General features: G+C 40.5%; 2 protein-coding genes across 4 annotated transcripts in view; both read right to left on the reverse strand.

Annotated features, from left to right (window-relative positions):
• MRPS6 (mitochondrial ribosomal protein S6) overlaps positions 1–20,758 on the reverse strand; it is a 66,633-nt gene extending 45,875 nt beyond the window's left edge. The window contains exon 1 of the mRNA XM_023190921.2: positions 20,541–20,758. Within this exon, the coding sequence (XP_023046689.1) occupies positions 20,541–20,585 (45 nt within the window). The 5' untranslated portion in view covers positions 20,586–20,758. The remainder of the gene's footprint in view (positions 1–20,540) is intronic.
• SLC5A3 (solute carrier family 5 member 3) overlaps positions 1–21,082 on the reverse strand; it is a 32,510-nt gene extending 11,428 nt beyond the window's left edge. The window contains exon 1 of one of the 3 annotated variants that reach the window (XM_023190915.2): positions 21,017–21,082. The gene's annotated coding sequence lies outside the window, so the exon portion shown is untranslated. Of the gene's footprint in view, positions 1–539; positions 3,219–20,540; positions 20,709–21,016 lie in introns of those variants that run through there. The other 2 variants (XM_023190901.2, XM_023190909.2) reach the window with 2 other exon arrangements.
• Positions 21,083–21,944: the final 862 nt, after the last annotated feature.

The following is a 21,944-nucleotide window of genomic DNA, read 5'->3' on the forward strand; positions in this document are numbered from 1 at the left end:
CAGTTCCACAGGAAAGAGCAACCTATATGATCACAGCTGATACTTATGTTAGTGAGAATATTAATCATTTTGAACTAAGGACAAAAATTCATCAAACTCATAACTAAGTGGCCTAATTTCAGCAGCTAACTGCCTACCACAGCTTTGCCCTTTCTTGTCTTACTATGGTAGTCTCAGACTGGAACAGGTACTAAGATCTCAAAGCACCCTAAAGGGAAGAAAACACTAATTAATAATAAGGGCACAAAAATAAAATCTTAAAATACTATGAATCCTAAGAGAGTATGGGGCTAACTTTATGGCCAGTTAGGGTCCTGGATGGAACTTGGTGGTGTTTACTAGACGTTATCATCTACCCTCAGAAAATTTAAATATAGAAAACCAAGTACCGCCCAGTCTCTGCAAATGTATTGTCATAAAGCTTCTTAAACTCCCGTAAATGGATATAGTAGTCATACAGTAACCTAGAACTTGTGAGACGTCCCTTGCCCTAATGGGAAACAAGATATTCCACACAAAACTAGAAATATCCAACTTACAAAACAACTCCAAAATTGTATTATTTCTGCTAGTTAGAAGATGCTGCAAGAAAATAAAAAGAAAACTTTAAAAGAGGTAATTTCCTTCTCTTCTTTTTCATCAGGCAGTATTTCCAAAAGAACCTCTGAGAGGATAACAGCACTGACTAAAGATATGATTGTATTGAGTATTTTTTCCTTTAAATGCTTTTTGTTGAAGGGTATAGGGAAGCAGAGAAAAGAGGGAAGAGGAGAAAAGTTTTCTGAAGACTAAAAAATGATTTATTATTATGTCCGCCAAACCTCAACAAAACAGACATTTGTTGACCATTAGATAAATCTTCAGTAGGACCATCAGGAATTTCTCAGTTCTGGATTAAGATAATCACTCTGCAAAACAGACATTTAAATTTACCTAAAATTAAACGTATTAATTTGATGTCTTTTCTCCTGAAAAAGAGACAAATACTGAATTTTCAAAGTTAATTGTAATTGTAGCTGACAGATCAATACGAAAAAACATTTTTATTCAACCTAATGCCTTCCACACATTAACTTCTAAATGATTTCTCCTTTTGCAGTAAGGCAACCTCAGAGCAAGATGTTTTTCCATGCTTTTTCTGATGAACCTAGACATTTTCCTTTTAAGTCCTATAAATGATACTAAAGCTACCTCTTCTTAAAACTGTTCACAGCAGACCACAGTATTAGAAACTTTACAACACACTTCTCGCTGACAAAAGGAGCTAAACATAATGCCTAGAGACTACTGCCCTACAAAATTAGGTTCTTAGGTCTAATGCAGAAAAAGCTGCCTGGATAGAAATGTCTCCATTCCATCTGCATGCCTTTTTAAAGCATTAAGCACTACAATAATTATACTATGAAAAGTGATTTAAATGCTTTCTAAGTGTCAATGCCTAGCATAAATAAGATTGCCAGAGAAAAGCAAAAAACAAAACAAAAAAAAATCTATGACCACCTTCCCCACTCCCAAAAGTTTTCAAGTTTTTAAACAAATGCCTTGACATTATGTAGGAGGAATCATCTAAATTTTAAATAAAATCTAATCAGATGACTAGCAAACATTATTTAAAAGGGTACTTTTAAATGTTTCTGCGTAAGGGAAACTTGTCAATTACAATGAAAACTGCTGTGTCAATTACAAGGAAAACTGCTGTTGGCAGTTATGAAACCCTGCCTCCAGGTCTCTCTGCTACCCAATAGCCATCCACGTCATCCTCAGGCCACTTGTTTCAATTTTCAGAAGGCTACCTGGCTAATCAGGTATCACTCTCCCCAATGGCAGTAGCAACCACGCTTTCCGAAGAAGGGAAAGAAAAACACTGGGTATTTCTGGTTTTATCTGGGGGGGAAATAGGGTGGGTTATGCCTCATAGTAGCTGCTGCAGTTTATTTGTTCAGAGAACAAAGTGCTCAAAAAGAAAACAAGCACTTCCTCAATCACTGGGAAGCACTGTTACTATCAGTAACATTGTTTTTCATTGTCAAATCTGATTTATGCAAGGTAGATATAGAAGCTATATTCTGCTGCCTGATGAATGCTCAAACTGCATGAAGTTCTAATGCTAGCCCTAACTCCTAACGTCTCTAGTAAAGTTGCTCTGCCCACAGGAGAGGTAGCAGAGAATAGCTTAACACTAGCTCAAGGCTGAATTCTCAAATCTCGGCCTAGGCTTCCTCAGATCCTTCAAAGCCACTGCGGACAGTTCCCTTCTCACTGGATACCATACCAGTCTGTGGGTAGGTTTCTAGATTTTTCCAACTTAAAATACATGCAGAGACCAGCACCTGGTAAAGACTGGAAAAGGAAAAACAAAACCAAAAACAGGTCAATTTAGTTTGTAGGAATATATAAAATACTATAATGCAATACAGCTATATTTTACACTCTAGTCACAGTCACAGCCTTGAATTTCAGTCTTTCAAGAGATAAACTGTACATTCCTTAAAAATGGTTCTGAATATACAGTATGTTTTATATATATATATGTTTTTCTTCCTTTTAAAGAAAAAAATACAATGAGCATTGTCCAGGGTTCCCTTATTTTTACAAGAATATACATGGAAGAATCTTCAGCTAACATGAGCCTTTTTAACTTGTATTTTTATATTTATATATGCCTATTGTCACAGTTCACCATTCAGGCAAACCTCTCAAGTAAAAATTATAAGACAATAAAATAGGTACAGTTATGAAACGCTTGTAAGTGGGCTCCTTGGTAGTCCATTTTTTTTTTCTTAAAAAGCTTCTGTAATGGGAGTATACTTGTAGAATGCAAAAAGAAACAGTCCCCTAGTGGTGATGAGCAGATTGAGCCAAACACTGAATACACAAGTGCTTTGAAACACAGCAGATTCCCCTTCTTCTCAAAAGAGAAGGCAGCCTTCTCAGAAAGTAGTATTTTATTGTTTTGCACAGAATCAGAATGCAGTTTTAGTTCTATTCCATGTATCTGTATAAATTAAATTGCAACTGAAGAATTAATCCAAATAGAGAGGTGTAAATGTAAATATTTGCTGCATTTGACCAAACAGACCAAATAGAGACAAAAAGGTAAGACCAAATTTAAATAAACACTTCTTCAGGTGACATAACCATGTTGACCAAAATGTAATTAGTTATCATGACCAGATCTCTCTTATACTATCTGGGTGACCGTATCATTTATTTTCCAAACCAGAAAATTATTCTGGAACTATCTGTAAACTGCGGGATATATGGGCACACTATCAAAAAAAATAATAATAATAAAAAATAATAAAATTTAAAATCATCTGCCATAAAAACCAAACAAGGAACAAGAAAAATTATCTCCTTTACTCAGTCAGGGCTTCAAGTCATAATAAGTTCAGTGACACAGGCGGGCCTGCAAAGAGTAGAACGCAATAATCTTAAATGTGACCAAACAACCACCTCTTTAGCTTTGGAGTCAATTTACAAACCACACACTCAAGGTACAATCTGAGACACCTAGTCCAGCATTCTGTCAATGGTAAGCTTGGTAAGTCCTGCTCATCCTCTGATCCAAATGAAAAATATTCACTTAGCTAATAATTTAGGGTTATAGAACACACAGACACCTCTGAAAACCTAATTACCTGAATTACAATCACTTTTGTGTAACCTACCAAAAACAAAAAACACGGGCATACCCAAGCTTGTTTTCTCCCCACCCCAACAGACAGATTTCATGATTCTGTAAGAAGGGAGGTGGGTGTAGGTACCACATCTATGTAGGTGGCATGGTACAGAAGAAAACAGCACAACTTTTAAGGGCTGGGTTCCATGCTCCGTCACTTCCTAACTGTAGGATCTCGGGCAACAACTTCATCCCTACGAGCCTCAACTGTCTGGCTTTTAAAATGAAACCAACTCGCTCCTTATGATTTATAAGGAGTAAGTACCAGAGTATTGCCCAGTGCAATGGGGAGGGTGGTTCAGTAAATGTCAGTTTACTCCCTACAACCTGAATATACTAGAAGTGATATTAGTTCCTTTCAAATTAAACTGTCAACTATGTGCAAGGCATATTAGGATCTTCCCAAGTTATTTATATATAGAAGAACTAGATAAAATTATGCATTAAAGATGCAGCTCTAACATTTTAGACTCCCAACTGTCTCATCAACTATTAGCTCCTACTTAAATCACTTCAAGTAAAACACAAAAAGAAAAAAATTGATATAAAATTCTTAAGACTTTTCATACATGCTTTCATTTTTGTCACCTTGACTCAAGGTCTAGGAAAGCAAATTCCAGCTGTGGAATAGACTACCAATGCCTGGTGCAAAGTGTATGTGTACTCACACAGGACTGTCCTCAACCCTTGCTTACTTTAAAAATGTGGAGCAAGGGTATTGTAGCGGTTCATCAGTAACACAAAGAGCAAAACAGGTTTTCCTAATACAACTGGCCTGAACTCCAGCCAGTTTTAAATTGTAAGTGGAGCTAAAGACAACACTACAGATTAAGTACCCGTAATCCAAAAATCAAAACTCTGAAATGCTCCTCCCAAATCCAAAACTTTTTGAGCACTGACACGATGCTCAAAGGAAACGCTCACTGGAGCATTTGGGGTTTGGGATGTTCAGATTTGGGATGCTCTGCCACCAAGTAATATGCAATATCTCACAATCCAAACACTTCTGGTCCCAAGCATTTAAGATAAGGGATATTCAACCTGTACCGTAATGCTTTAACCGTACCTAAAATATAAAAAATTTGCCCTTAAATCTTTTTGACAAAACATTTCTATTAAACTTGCACCCTCAAGTTTTTAAAAGTTATTAATTATACAAAGCCCTGACTGGACTCAAATGGTGCTGAAGCTGTATTCTGATGCATGAAGTTGAGGCAGAGTAGGGAGGGACTGCGGCCCTCCTCCCAACCCTCTACCACTAGAACAGCTCTACTTTTATCAGTTTCTCCTGGGACAGGAGTGGGGAGAATGGATAATTTCCCAAGTAAACCATTTCCTCAAATAAAATCTTATTCACCTAGAAAAGTTCATAAACCACCAGATTTACTTCATCCATACACACTCCACCCAAAATATATTCATTTTAACCCGATTCTACCAACAAGTTTGGCTCATCATGAATTTTTTTAAAGAAATCTCAGAGAAATAAGACCTTGTAGATATGACACTCAATGAGGGAAGAACAACTATGAAACTACTACTGGTTTTAACTTTTATGTGAAAGATACTAGATTACATATAGGAGCCAACTCCCAACAACCCATTTTCTTAAAGATAAATGAAAACATGAAATGACAGGCCAGGCATGGTGACTCGCGCCTGTAATCCCAGCACTTTGGGAGGCCAAGGCGGGTGAATCACTTGAGGCCAGGAGTTCGAGACCTGCCTGGCCAACATGGCAAAACCCCATCTCTACAAAAAACACAAAAATCAGCCAGGTGTGGTAGCACGTGCCTGTAATCCCAGCTACTCAGGAGGCTGTGGCGAGAGGATCGCTTGAACCCAGAGAGGCGGAGGCTGCAGTGAGCCGAGATCATGCCTCTGCACTCCAACCTGGGCGACAGAGCGAGCCTGTCTCAAAAAGAAAAGAAAATGTGAAATAACAGAGCAGTAATGCCTATTACTATGTAATCTCGACCAAAACATTTGTGTAACTCAATGAGAAGAATTCAAGAGGCTCAACACTAACCACTTGTAAACGACTGTTTATCAAAGATAAGTGAATTATAAATAATGGAAATTAAAAAAAAAATAAACACACTAACCTAGGTCCTAACACCATCTAGGTACTGTGTCTAGTTTTATGTGCATTACTTTAATCCTTTTAACAATCATGAGATAAGTACAATTATTATGACCATTTTTTAGATGAGAAAACTGAAGCCATGAGGTAGTATAACTCATTCCAGGCCACAGCTGTCTCTGTTAAAGCCAGGATGTGCACTCACATCTGTATGTCTAAATAGCTTTTGCCTTTAATCACTATGCAATACTACCTTCAATGAAAAGGACATTACTGACAGGAAGAAACATTAACGATATTGATAAAAGATCATGCATGTTTAAAAAGTTGTGCTTGAAAATACCCAAGATGGGTATGTAACAACTGTTAACAAAGTAAGACTGCAAACAGCACGTAAGATAAAAACCAGTTGAAATCTTTGTGTGATCATATGAATGGATGTGTATGGAGAAAACAAAGAGATTAAAAACAAAAAGAAGTCCCAGGCATAGGCTTCGTATACAGCAAAGCCCAGATGGGTCAGCTGTAAGACCAGACGCATCTATGTTCTCACCATCCAGGTTCAAGGCTTTTTGCCTTCATTCTTTTTATCAGTGTTAGTCATTCCACCAGAGGGGGAAAAATAGTTAAGTCTTAAGGCGTATTCTATACTTGACCCAGTCATCACAGGCCATAGGATTCTATCTTAGCCAATCTTTAGCTATCAACTCCCAAAACTTTGAAACATTAAGCAAAAGAATTAGCTGTACAATCTACAGATGCAAGGGTTCTCACAGTAAAATCTATGGACAACTGCTCTTAATGGATGAAGTGTTGTAGCTGCCTGTTGTTCAGGGTTATGAATAATTTGCTTTTGCCCAAAAAACCTCTTCTACTCTCAGTCCTCCCCATCTCAGAATGGCAACTTCATCCTCACTATTGCTCAGTCCAAAAATTTTAGTCATCCTTGACTGCTCACTTTCTCCCTCAACCCACATGCAATCAATCCATCAGCAAAGCTCTACTTAAGATACATCCAGAATCAAAGACAACTACTAGCACCTTGGTTCAAATCACCAATCCATCTCACCCAGATCACTGTCCTGGCCTCTTGTCTCCATGCTTCTGCCCTTGGCCCACTACAGGGCACAAGCACAGCAAGCAGTCAACCCTTTCATCACAATGGACCAAACTAGCCTCTGGGACTGGCTATTTCCTATGCAGGCAACACTTTGTAACCCCAGATTTCCACAAGACTTGTCTCTTCTTCTTTTACGTCTTTGCACAAACTAACTTCCCTGACCATCTTAATGCCTCCTCTCCAACTTTGTATTTATCCACAGTACTCAACACCTAACATGCTATAAAACTTAAACGTTTCTTCTGTCTCCTCACTACCATGTATGTAAACTCCATGAGGGTAGAATTTTCTGTGTTGTTCCCTGATGTGTCCTAGTGTCCAGAACATCATCTTACATAATACAGGTGCTCAAATGTTTGTTAAATAAACAAATCAAATATTAACAACTAAGTTCTTCACCATCAAGACTGCTAAACTTTCAATATCCTGTGTTACCATAGGCGGTGGGTTTTTTAAGCAACAAGAGATGCAGATTAAAGAGGCCTAAAGGGAAAAAGAGTCTCCTCCCTCCCCCACCAGTGATCTGCAATCTCATATAGCTCCAGTTGAGAGTATGTGGAATGACAAGGCAAACTGGACTAGGCAAATACATTCATTCAGATAAAAATCTAAGTGGACTATGACATAGTAAAAACCTGTATCTAGAGCCACCATCTCCCTCAACCTACCGCCTACCACCAGACTGGTCCACTTCCCTTCACTGTGCTAACTCCACTGTGGAATGTGTTTCGAGTTTTACTGCTGCAATTGTCAACATCCACCTCCTAGTGTGCAGTGATATGTGCAGACCTTTCCTGTGCGTGTCTGTCTGGCAATTGTTTCCACACAGCTGAAAGAGCAGGTCAGTGCCGGCAAGCAACAATTCCCTTCAGTTCACCCAACAGAAACCCAAGGACCCCGATGTGAACTCATGAAGAACTCCCTCTTCTACCTCTCCATTACAGTTGGGTTCAGTTCCCACAAAACTAAAGAAGTTATCTTAGTAACTAGCATTTACCAAACACCATGTGCCAACCACTATTTTCACACTACACGTTTGAGCTCATCTAAGCCTCACAAAAACCCCAAGACGCAGACACGATAATGATTCCCAATTTACAAATGAGAAAACTGAGGACATCTGAAAGGATCACTACGGGAGTTCATGAACATCCTTTCTGAAATAAAGATGAAGAATGCATCCTTTTACAACACTTTTCAGGAAGACATACACACACACACAAAACCTACAAATAAACACAAGTCAGATAAAATCCAGCTAATTGATGCAAAAGGACTAATGTAATGAAAAAATCACCACCGGTAAGCCCTGAAGTAATGCACCCAGGCTATGAGTACAGGGATGCTACAACCTTGAGGAGAAAGGCTGCTGGGAGACTTCAAAATGGATGGATGAGGCTGATAATATCTGTACCCACACCGAGAATTAATCTTTTCTCTAAAATGCAGACATGTGTCCCTCTTGATGTGATCTATCCCTCCCAAGACCACTTAAGTGCTCTTACAAAACAAAACAAAAGCTGAATCTAATCAAATTTCTACCTATGGGTTTAGAGAAATTACCTGGAATAGAAGAATATACATAAACAGGATAAGTGATCAGCCAAATCCGGAAAGGTAAAGAGTGAGGGAAGCTGTTACAGAATAAGAGACTTAAGGTCATCAAGTAAACATAACTTGTGGACCTTGTTTAGATTCAGAGTCAACCAAAACTGCAGAGAGACACTTTAAACAATTCAGGGAATTTGAACACAAACATTAGGTGTTAAGGAATTGTAGTTAGGTGTGATAAAGGCACTACAGTTGTTTAAAAGTCCTTATTTCTTACATACTAATTCCTTACAGGTGAAATGATGTATCTAGGTTTGCTTTAAAGTACTCCTGTAATAACTGATTCAGTCACCAACAGATGCTAAAACCAATGGAATATTCTTGGAGAACAAAATATTCAGACTCAAGTTTGTTACTCCATAGATCACTTAATACTAAAGGGAAATAGGGTACATTTACAATGGCGCATTCTGGTGAATGTCACCTAACCAAATGACTGCTTAACAAAGTGGTATGCCTCCCGATGTGATGCACTGACATCTCTACAGAATATTCATTCATGTCAACAATGTCTAATCTAACTGTAATCATGAAAACCAACTACGGTCAACTCCAAAGTGAGGGATTCTGCAAAACAGTAGGCCTGGACTCCAAAACTCCTGTAAGTGCCACCGTTATTAATGACAAAGGCTTTGGAACTGTTCAAGGAGACTAAACAAGTAAATACATGATCCTTGATTGAATACTGAATTAAAACACTAAAAACTATTACTGGAAGAATACCGTAAATTTCAATATGAATTGAATATCTGGTGGTAGTATCATATCAATGTCAATTTTGAATGTGATGGCTATGTTGTGGTTAGGAAGAAGGCCCTTATTCCTAAGAAAGGTATGTCAAGATGTCTGCAACTCTCAAAATAATGCAGATTAAAAAAAGATAAAATAACGCATATTCTAACAATTAGTGATCTAGGCAAAAATCATACAAGTGTTAAATGAACTGCTCTTACAGTTTCAAATATTTTTAGTCATGTTAGCCAAGGGAAATTAATGAAAAAAAATTTTAAGATAAAGAAAACAGAGGTGAGGAGACTGAAAATTAACAGTTGAAGCTGAGCGATGGGTACAATACAAAGTTTCATTAAACTACTGTATTTACCGTTATGTATGTCCAAGTCTGCTTTAATTCTTCAGTTTTTCCACTTGTAAAATGGAAATCACTCTACCTAACCTTAAGATGGCTGAGGATTCAAGAGAATTGTATATATGTGTGTGTGTATAATATGCATATATGTGTGTATATATATCTTAAATACATACACACACCTACATAACCCCTGCACCCCTACTTCAATCAGCTGCTAAGGTTAGGTATTATTATCAACTCATCCAGCCTCCCTCAAAGGCTAGCAACTTTAAGGTTTATAGAGGTAAAACATCCTACCAGGTCAACTTTGTGTTTTTTTCTGTTCTCCACCTACTTGGTTCCAATTTTATGTTTCTAGGAAAAAACTGTTTCTAGAAGGAAATAGTTTCTACTCATCTTTCCATGTGAGTAAGGCAGAAAACTTAAGCACAAGCATCTTCCTGGTAGACCAGATTATAATTCTCCAGGCCAAGTTACGAACAGAAGATTCAGAAATTGGGGTATTTCCTCTGAAAGATACTTTTTAGTTGGAAAACTTTAAAACCTTCTAATTTTCTCTAATATTTGGAGAATATAACACTCAAGAAGTAAGAAGTAAGACCACAAATAGGGTAACTTTAACAGTATTTGGAGGGACTGGTAGAAATTATGCCCTGAATTAAACCTAAGAAATAAAAACAGAAACATGGTATTCTAGATTATAAAGGCAGCTGGATTTTCCTCTTATATTGCAAACATAGGACAAGTAGAGGGATATAAAAATCCAGGGCAATAGGGTCACAACTGTTTTCTTTGGATGCCAGTTGATAGGAAATCTTCAAATTATCAACAGTTTCCAATGAGTCCATCCTAATCAGATAAAATACTTAAGAAAATGACATTAGGAAAAATGTTTTCTTCAATCTTCTTACACACACAAAATTTGCAAAAACTCCTAGCCCTTACTTAGTCCACACATGAGAACGGCATTCCCAAGAGACCAATAATGCTACCAAAGTCTGCGAGACAGACTCCCCAGTGGAAACCTGGTGTCTTAAAGCTTCAAGACACTATACTTCATACAACTGTTTTCTCATATGACTATTAACAAAACAGAAGGCAAGCAGTACACCAACAGAAGAATGGCAATCAAAACAACCCATGACTGGGTCATTTGCTTACTTAACAGTGTCAAGCAGTTAAAAAACAAAACCACACACTTCAGTGCCATACACTTTTCCTACAACATGCCTGACAGAGCCTACTCTCAAATTTAGCTTTTCAACTGAGCAACAGAAATTCACCTTAAATCTGAATCAAAACCAGACTGAACAGATATTTTATATTCAGAATTCATACATAGGGCATCTGAGCACAAAATGAAAAGGGAGCAGATATCTGGAACTTATACCGATTCTGCACCTTTCTAATGGAAGCAAAGACGACACACGGATTTGAAGGAGCATCTTCCCAGCAGCTGAAATGCAACCAGAACACTGCACTTCTAATTACCACAATGAGAATTTTCTCAAACTGGATTATATCCACAGCAACCTGGCTACTATAACTGCACTTGGTTTCTTCAGCTGACAAAATTAAAGCACTTAACCACCAGGGTAGATGTTACAGAGAAACTTTTAAAAACCGAAGTCTAAACAAAGACAAAACCAGGAATTCTCGATTCTGGGACAGAAGCAGAAAAATGCCAGTTTATGAGGATTGAGGGCTGCAATAAAGACAGTTTTTCTAAGTCTGTGCTTTCACTTGCAATTTCATCTACACCAACCTCTACTGAGGTATGCCCAAAGTGGATAGAAATTCCCTTACCTGGGACTGTAATCATAGTAAAAATGATTGGAAGGGAAAACAAAACAAGTCAATTATACCATGGGCCAAAAGGTAGGTAAGAACAACCTGGGTTCATTTTATTTGCAATTCGATGTTATCTATCTGGAGTGGGAGTGAAAGAAACAAAAGACAAAAAAAGTAAGGTTATTCAAGGTAATAACTTGGCTTCTATTTCATGGAAACACAAAGCCTGGTCAAAAATAAAAATGTCATCATGTCCCTGCTCTATACTCTTTACTAAGAGAGCACCTGAATTTTTTTCATGGTAATACTATTTTCCAAGGATCACGGATAAACTATTTTTAATTCCACAGATCTACTCAGAGCAAAAAAAGAATTTTCTAGACAAAGTAATCTTTGCATGCCAATAGTATTTCAAACACCTAAGAGGTTAATACAATGTGTACAAATCAAATTGTACTAATACATGCCTAAAATAAGCAATCACTCAGACACTGAAAGAAAAAGTGGACTGTGAATATCACTCCCTGACAGATGACACGGTGCAGCTCTGAAGCCTACATGTACATTTTAGCCTAAATGGACATATACAACCCAACAATCCATAACTATACATACTACTTGTAAGAATTGAATGTGCCTGCCATCACTGAAATTAGTCCTATTGTAAACCAGTGACCAATTAACAAGGTGGGCTTTGTCAACACAGATGCTAAGAGGTTTACAGGCTACCTACAGCTAATTATCTGAATATCTAGATTACAAAATGAGAGCCAACCTAACCCACAGATACATTACATTTGATCCATGGTATCTACGTATTCTTCAATTAGTTGGCAACATCTTAAAAACAAAACAAAACAAAGCAAAACCACACACACAGATTTCCTATAAAATCTGGATTTCTGGCTGGTAGTAGGAAGAGAGAAAAAAAGCTGGCAAAACCAGTCCTATACCCCTCATGGCAATAATAGATGGGAGCAGAGTAGTAAGTACCAATACCACTAATTCAAACATTTACTGAGCAAGAACTGTATTTCAGGTTTGATCTAGTTTGGGATTCTGACGAAATAAACTTAGATATAACAATAACTTTTATCTTTTGGAGTTTCATTAACAAACTGGGAATAATGAAAAACTTGGCAATGAAGTTCACAGCAACTTGCCTGAGATCACAAAGCTACTTTAATGACAGAACACTTAACTACCTTCAAGGTCACATAACCACTTTTATCTTCAAATGCCCTCCCAAATGAATTACTTCCATTTTAGGAAGAAGGAACTGGGGATCCAAAAGGTTAAAGTCCTTAGGAAGTAGGTGCTAGAATCCAAAACCCAGTCCCAGCTGCTTCTAAAGCTCCTTCTAGTCTCCCAATGCCAGTCTTTTGTTTATCCTATGGTAACACATCCAGTATCTTCATTTCAGATCTTACAAGGTTTTTCTACTCATTTATAATAGAAAATAAAAAAATCAGCTCTTTTCTATAAAGCAGAAGCCTTTGTACCCAAAGCCATATTCAGTCATAAAACCATATATACGTACCTGAAGTATTTTATTAAGTATTTTATTTAACACACAAACATACATTCATTTGCCAACCTCAATATGGGGGTCATGACAAGCACTTGGAGAATGGAATCGGTGACTTGGAGTTCCCTGATAATTTCAGTTCCTTCTGCTTGATCTAAGCAACATCTATAAATGGCATTATCTACAATTTCCAGTTTCAGCTTCATTAAAATGGAAAGTTTTAAAAGATCCTTGTAAAACACTCCACATACAGAATCCTCCTATTGTTATTTTTCCTCCCAAACTTTGAGTTATTCAGCCATATCTAATTCTACAGCCATTATTTTAATGACTCACCTTTTATCAAGTCTTCCCAAAGATTCCAACTTGGTTTTCAGGAAACAAAGGTTCGCACTCATTTCATCAGCTCACTTGATATTTAAATTATTTTATAGAAACAAGATTATCTGTCATAAAACAGTCTTGGAAATCAATACAACTTCTGGTAAACATACAACTCACCAGCGTGAGCAAAGTGCACTGACTTGTAAGCAAACTATTAGCCTGAGGCCAACACGCTGTATCGTAGCAAGTAACTATTTTAGAGAGATAAGAGTAGTAACCCCTCAAGGCAGCTTAGTAAGTATCTACCATATATGCAAAACATAGCAGAACAGAAATGAAAGACTCAACTCTCAAGAATTTGTAATCTAGCAAAGGAGGTAAAACACATTCACCAATTAATTGTAATACAAAGTAGAAAGTGATCCATGTGATAGGAGACATGTGATGAGACTCATGCAACCAAAGCAAAGATTAGTCTATACTCCTAATGGTGCAGGCCCTTGACATTTGTTTAATGTACCAAACGAGTTAAAATGAACTTGGAAGAATATGAGACTGGTTTTTCATTGTGGTGGGGTATTGTGGAAACGGAGGGCATTCCAAACAGAAAAAGAGCAAGATGCCAGCACCAAAGAAAATAAAAGGGAATGGTAGAAGAATCTGCACAACTTTGTTTACTGGGCATATAAAATAGTTTGGAAAAAAAACTGGAGGATGAGGTTAAAAATATAAGTTGGGAGTCATATCTCAGGTAGCCTCAGATGCGACTTCATGCTGCATGTATTTGAAAATAAGAAGTATGCAGTAATTCAGCAACAAGGTTGATACAATCAATTAGTATGGGAATCAGAAAGCCATCACTTAACAATGCTTTCTACTATTTCCTTGTTAAAAGTGCACCTATTTAGGTGTTTTAAAGTATCTCAGGGACATATATTTGCATTACAAGTGTATTTACAGGTATTAGCTATCCTCCCCTCAGTAGTATGTCAGGAGACCAGCTAAGAAACTGCAGGAGTCTAAGGAAGAAACAACCATGAGCAGTTCAACTAGGGCAGAGAAGACTATATGTGATTGAGACTGCAAGAAAAGAAAGAACTGGATTTGTTCAGGCCCAGATGACAGAAGACAGAGAAGCGATAAACAGAAATCAGCAATAACAGAGGCAACTTTGGGGATAGGCAATACATTTAACTTTTTAACCATACTGAGTTTGCAGTGCCAAGGGGATACCCAGGAGACCTTAACCAGCACAGAAGACAAAAGGAAATGCCAGAGTTGTCAGCTTGTTAAAAAAGGCAGCAAATCACCCACATGAAGGTTAAAGGAATTGTACATAAAGAGAACAGGGTCTATAATCCCAGAACTTTGGGAGGCCAAAGCAGATGGATCACGAGGTCAGATTGAGACCATCCCGGCCAACATGGTAAAACCCTGTCTCTACTTCAAGCAAACAAAAAAAATACAAAAATTAGCTGGGTCTGGTGGCACGTGCCTGTAAATCCCAGCTACTCAGGAGGCTAAGATACGAGAATCGCTTGAACCCAGGGGGCAGAGGTTGCACTGCACTCCAGCCTGGCAACAGAGCAAGACTCCGTCTGGGAAAAAAAAAAAGAAGAAAAGGAAGGGAGAAATCAGGGGAGTAACATCAGAAAACAGCACTATAAGAAGCCAAAAATGTTGCACCTAGAAAATTGTGTCTATACACTCTAAATCAGGGGCTGCCACACTTCTTCTGTAAAGGACCAGATAATAAATATAAACAAAAGACAGGGTCATGTTCCAATGTAACTTTACTTATGGACTCTGAAAAGTGAAAATTTTATGAAATTCAAACGTCATAAAGTAGTGCTGGTTTTTTCCCACCTATTTAACTGTAAAATCTTTTCCTACTTCACAAGCCATAAAAACACAGGTGACAGGTGAGATCTGGCCTGAAAGCCACAGGCTGCCAACCCCTGCTCTAATTTCAGAGCAACAAAAAGGTAAGAGGCTGAATTAACCATCACTTTCCAAACCCAAGGGTAGTTCTTCCTTTAGACAAATTGATAACTTACCATTCATTAATTTGACTAATTCCTTAAATAAGGATTCCCCTAAGAGGTAACTACATGTGTTGATAACACGTGTCTTAAAAATACTGCCTTCCACTAAAAACAGATAAACTCATGAGTGTATTGGAAATTCTAATCAAAGCTAAGAACATGAAACAGGAAAAGTTTGATAATTAAATAGCAACAGCTTTTTATAACGTGAGTAATCACATAGTATTTTATCATCTGTTCTCTACCCTTCCTTCCACCTTGATGTTAAATCCCATTCTGGTATTCCAGGTTTCTTTTAGATGAGTTAAACACGCAGTAGTACAAACACAGCAAGACACTAGATGAAAAATATTACTTCAGAATTTCCCAGTCATTGCTTTTGAACTCTTAATTTTCTTGAAACTGATTTTCTAATCTAAAAGGTTAGAAGATTCAATAGCAGTCTGCATACAATACTAGATATAACCTAGATTTTTAAAATCTAGAAACATCAGTATTGAATGTATGAGTCATGAATTAAGAAAAAAAATTAGTGCAGAATGTCAACTTCTGACAAGCAGTCTTCATACATACAAACCATATCTGCTGCGGAAGGACTCCTTACCCCCAAGCCATTCCTTGTACCTTAGCTGTAGCTCAGGGGCAGGAACAGGACTCCTTCCTTCTTCAATAGCTTGCTGCGGCAATAAGCTGTAACCCAAGAAAATTTAATACCAAATCAAAGTATAACATTGTTCACAGGGTCAAGTCTTCCATTACTGGGTAACTATTTTAAGTTGCCTGGTTTCAAGCAGATAAAACACAAATAGATTATCAAAGATACAAGGCTAAGCTGTTTAGGGAGGGCCCAAGGGAAGAAAAAAAGACTTAACCACCTGACAGCTAGATGTTTCGGTTTGAACTGATGTCTCCCACCAACACACAGCAGAAACTTCACTATTTCCTAGTTTGCAAATGGTTGCCAAGCAAGCTAAGCAAGCTACAAGGACCTAGGTTGACCTGACTCATACATGAGTTTATTAGCACCCTCCATCTCCCAAAAGATATCTAAAATACTGGCGCTTCATAGGCATTACTTTCAGAACATTCTAACTTGAATAGAACTCTACAACGAATACAAAACTTTTGCCAGGTGTTCTAATCAAAAAAGGCTAGCTAGTTTAGAGAAAAACTCTTCATCACTCTACCAGAAAACCAACTGTTTTCTACATTTTAGGAACTGATTATTATACTTTTCTATATTTAAATTAAACCAAGTCAGAACTTAAACTCAGATTACATAAAACTCCTTACCCTACAAAGTACTATTTCAATGAGTTATCTTAATGTAAAACATAATCTGTGTTGAGTATTAAACATAAAAATTACTAATCTGTTTGGTTTAACAAGAACTTAAGATTTCCAAAATAGTTTTCTTTATTCCTATTAGAAATATATGAGGATATATATAAATGCTGTCTTATTGTACAACCAATCATTTAGCAAGTGAACTAGTTATTAAGCCATTAATCTTTAATTCTTCATGTAAAAATTCCTTAACACCAATGAGAAGATTTCAGGAAAAGTATTATCCCAGGGCTTTCATAATCTAAATATGCCAACTGTGAACACCTTCTGGGCAAAGGGCATGAGAAATAATTAGCGTTCATAAAGTAAGTAACCAAAGAATACATATGTATTGCACAGCTTTCCTCAAATTTCTTCTTCCTGTATACCCAAGGCATAAAAAGTGTCTACAAAGTTTCCTTTTCTCCTAAACTCCTCTACATCACACAGTATGTGGCTTTACCATTCACGTATTGGCACTTCAGTCTTTTACCTAACTGAAACACCAACCTTTAAAATCTAATCATCAAGTGAAACCAAAGGGCTTCAACCATTTTCCCACTCTCAAGAAAACTCTCTCACCAAATGTATGACCCCTTCTCCTCATCTACCTCAAAGTTCTCATTGCAGGAGGACAGGGTAGAGGTAGATCTAGACCTCACCATCTCACAGGCAATCCATTTTTTTTTCCATTGTCAGAGAAGGTCTTCCTCACACTGAAGTGAGGCTATCTGGGACTGCAGCCTTGGTCTCTCCTTTGTGGCTATGTCCTTTCACATTACAGCCTTTGAATACTGTGTTTTCCAGAAATAAATAAAACTCTCTTGAAGGTATCTGGTATGGGTGTAACAGGACTTTTGAAATCTTTTTATTCTGGAGACTCTTCTATAAATATGGTCTAAGACAGGTTTAAACAACTAGTTTTTCAAATTGCTTGTCACCTTTAAAGGCCTCGTTTCACAACATCCATCACTTTACTGTCATATTTCAGAATTTAACCACACTTTTACCTACTTCTCACGTTAAAGTAGGGATAAAACAGAAATAACTTTATGTACATTTTCTAAAAATCAAGCTTAATGGTACCTGTAAATAAATTTCTTCTTAAAAAGACTAATATCATCATTCATAAATGCCCAAACTTGGAAGTACAAAAGTAGATACTCATAATCAACTCCCACTTGCAAACTGAGAAAAACATAGTGTTGGAATTTTTGGGTGACTAATTGTACAATTGTATAGTTCAATGGACTTATTCTACATAATACACTCTGAAATCTTTCAATGGGGGTTCCCGCAACTGACTTTGCTACAATGCAGATACTGTGAGAACCAACACATGATCTGTATTTTAAATTTTAAAATTTAGTAAGCTCAATTTAAGGGAGTCAAGCTAGGGTCAAAAAAAAGTAATGAGGACAGGGAGGAGTTAATACTCTCCAAACAGACTAAGAATGCTCTCCAGGCTGAGTACCACAGAGAAGAAAGGGGAGAGCAGCTCTGGGAGTCCAAAGTCTGGAAAAACTATAGCCTCTTAACTTCCATATCCGCTGTTAAAGTTGCCTAACACAGCATTTTCCTCAATTCCAAGATGCATAAATGATTTGGAGGAGGAAAGGAAAATCCATCATATTAAAGGGGTAAAGAGGTACATTTAAGAATCTAAAAATGTGAAATATATGCAACTTAGAACTGAGGAGCTTCAGTAATACCGTTCTTGCAACAGAAGCCCAAAGTGCCTCAGGTTAAAACTGTGCTTTCTCCAGGGCCTGCTACCGGTGTGCAAACTCACAGTCACATTTTTCATTTCATAAGCCTAGAGTTAACTTTTTAAATCCGCTTCCCCCCAAATAGTCATCCTATTTTAGAATCCTATTTTCCTAAACTGAAAGCAAGTAAACTGGTCTAAAACCTGGAAGTCTTTGTGTTTGTGACACATTTACAAGCTACAGATAGGTTTTTGAACAAATAAGTGAGAAACTGTTGTTTAATATTACTTTATTTAGGTCAAGGATCTCAACATAACTTCACCATTGTACATAAGTCACCATTGTTACAGCCTTCTATCTACTGCCAAGGGGCCTCTTTCTCCAAGAGGCAGTTCACCTTTATTATCTACTTTCTAGGGTTTTTTTTTTTTTTTTTTTTTTGCCCCCTTCCCTCATGCGGAAGATTTACGAGGAAGGTTATTTATTATTTTAACCAAATTACACTCGGTTGATCTGAACTAGAGTAAAAAATGGGTGCTCCACATCCAAAGGCTATGTTATTACAGGACATAAAAAAGTATCGTAAAAGAAATACATTTAACTTATACTTGTAACTATGTTAACCAAGATAACTGGCAACTATGGCAAAAACAAAGCGTAGGGCAAGTCTTCATTTCAAAGGTTTCAAAGGGTTACAGAATGTGCAAATATTATGCCTACAGGTTGCCACTCGGTATCACCTGCTACCTCCCCAAGACAAGGAAAGTAAACAAAAGGAATTTCAGTAACAAATTTCCCAGGTTCTACACTTCCTAAAACACACAGGTTAAAGGGAGGGCTTAAACAACTTCCACCTAATTAAAAATCTACCCTTTTTAATAATGTTTTGTTTTCACTGCTCCTATCCTTTCCGAGTTACATATCCCGGTAAGGGAGGAGGACAACCAAGAGGGATATTCAAGAGGTTGAACAATACATTCTTAACTTCTCCAAAATCCATGAAGAACAAGCTGGGGGACACAATGGCATGCCTGACCAGGCTGTCTGGACCTGATAGAGGGGCACTTTCCCAGTTAACAGTATGCAAAGCACACTTCTAACAATCTCCCGTCGCTCCGTGATTGTTAGTTTGTCAACTGAGCTTAAGTTCAATCAAACTTGGTAATACTCCTCGCAATTGACCCAGAGCCTGATTCAAACGTAAAAATGCGTCCACCCCTCTAGCGCTGTAGGAAGCTGTGCTTCCAAAGTTCGGACATGGTACAATGCTTTTTGTTTATCACACCTGGTGGAAGAAAAAAAAAAAACCATACACCAAACTACGTTACCGAATTTCGAATTCACGGGAGAATGGGGATTTCGGCGACGACTTGAGGAGGTACATGACCCAGGACAGAGGACGAAGTGAGCTGCCTCCGGGCCGCGGGCCCCTGTCCTTGGTCACGCCGTCACCTGAAGGGAACCGGCTGCTGGTTCGCTTAGCATCCCTCCAAACCTGAAATCATCTACCTCAAGATCAATCAAAAGCAGGGGAAATAAAGAGTCTTCTGGAGGCGCAAGAAAGGCCACAATTTGGATGAATGAAACTGGGCTAAGGGCACCGGGAGCGGGATTTTCGCTGAAGTCAGAAAAAGAAAAGTCAAAGATTTTTTTTTAACATGAGAGCGACTGCACGAGACGGGGATACAGACGACTGCACAAACACGCTTTGGAGGAACGCTTTATTGGGCGCGGACGTTCCGGGCGGCCGGCGGGCGCTAGAGTGGAGGCGGGCGGCGGAGGCCGGCAGGCGGCGGAGCGGGACGCAGCAGGCGGCGGCGGGGCCGGCGACGAGGCAGCTTCACGACTGGCGGGGACGGGCCGGAGCCGGGCTGGGCGCTCGCGCGTGTCCTCCCGCGGACCTTCCACTGGACTCCCGAGGGCCGGCGCCTGGATCGGGGTCGGGGCCCGCTCGGGCCGCCCCGCCCCCGCCCGGCCGCTTGCGAGGCACACCCTCCCGGACCGCGCACACGCGCAGGCACACCCCCGCCTCCCGCGCGCACGCGGCCGAGCCCGGCCGGCCCACGCGCGCCCCCTCCCCGCGGACGCCCGCCGCCCGCCCGCCGCCCCGGCCTCCTCCGAGGAGTGCAGGAAGGCTTGGGGTCCCGCGGCCAGGGCGCGCGGGGCACGGCGGCCTAGCGGCAGCGGGGGCGCCCGCGCGGGAAGACCGGCTTCGAGGGAAGGTCACTTACCCGCTGCATGGCTTTCAGGATTAAAGCCAGCTCGTAGCGGGGCATGCCTGGAGGATCGGCGAGTGCGGCTCAGAAGTGAGCCGGTTCCCCGGACGCGAAAGGGCGGGACGACGGGGACAGTGGGGACCTAAAGACTGCCTGGCCGGACGGCTCCCAGGCGGCGAAAGCACGCTCCGGCCGCGCGAGCCCAGGCTTAAAGGCGCTGGCAGCTGCGCAGACGCCGCGCCACGCCCCCTCGGCGCGCCCCGCCCCGCCCGCGCGCCCAGCCGCCGCCCCGCCCTCTCTACGCCCGCGGGCAGCCGCCACGCCCCCTCCGCAGCCCCGCACCCGCCGCACCGCCCCCGCCCCGACCCCAGCCCAGCCCGCCTCCCGCGGCTAGGGACGGCGCTGCAGACTCGGCCCAGAGCCGCTCGCGGCGGCCGCACGCCCCCTCGCGACCCTGCCTCCTCCTACCAGCCTCCCGCCATGCCTGCTACCTAGCTCTCGAACCGGCTAGAACTTTCTATGCCTTCCTTCTCCTCCCGGGCGGCGGGAGAGTGAGTGCCCGCCAGTGCGCGTGCGCTGCGGTGCGGTCTCGTCCGTGCGCGCCCCCCTCGCCCGCGACTCCCCGGCACTAGGGACCTTCCCGGCAGAAGGCGGGGTCGCAGCCGGCCCGGGGGCTCTGCGGCCAAGGGCTGCTCGCGGGAGTTCTGGAACATTCCTGCTCGGGGTCGGTGGAGGGGTGACGCTCGCGCTCCCAATCACAACCCTCAGGTCTGGCGCGGCTGACCAGGCCCCTTACCCGGCGAGGGGCGCGCTGGCACAGGCCGTGGGCCGCGGCGCGCGGGCTCGGGTCTGATTCAGTCCCTTGGCGCTGCGTGACCTTGGGCCGGCTGCCTGTGCTGAAAGTGGGGACCCGATGCTTTGAGTGAGTTGATGCACGTAAACCTCCGAGGACGGTGCCTGGTACACACAAGCGCGATATGGGCATTTGTGGTGTGCGCCTGACCTGTCCCCACGTGTTGTAGCCGAGGGCAGGCAAACACCTTAACTCTATCTCATTTCTTTAAATGTTTGCTCAGCTTTCACTGAAAGGGTAGGCTGAGTGCTTGGGAGACCCTTTAGCAGCTATCTGCGGTGGGCGGGGGGCGTGCCTTCTGCACTTTCCATCCCTTTACACACACACGGTTCTCCGCCCTCCAGCCGGTGGCTCTGCAAATGCAGTTTTATCCAGCGGCCTTTCTTAGAGATTGAGTAGCCTGCAGCTGAGGCCGCTGCCCCTTGCTTGCCCCCATTAAAAGCTCTGTAAGTGAAGTGTTCGTCAGCTTAAAGTGCTTTGATGTTTATAGGTAAAGTTTAGTGAACACTTATTCTGCATCATATCCTAAAATTCTCACAACAGCCCTGAGGTGACAAAGATTCTTT

Source organism: Piliocolobus tephrosceles, chromosome 19, assembly GCF_002776525.5.
Source record: "Piliocolobus tephrosceles isolate RC106 chromosome 19, ASM277652v3, whole genome shotgun sequence".
NCBI classification, from domain to species: domain Eukaryota; kingdom Metazoa; phylum Chordata; class Mammalia; order Primates; family Cercopithecidae; genus Piliocolobus; species Piliocolobus tephrosceles.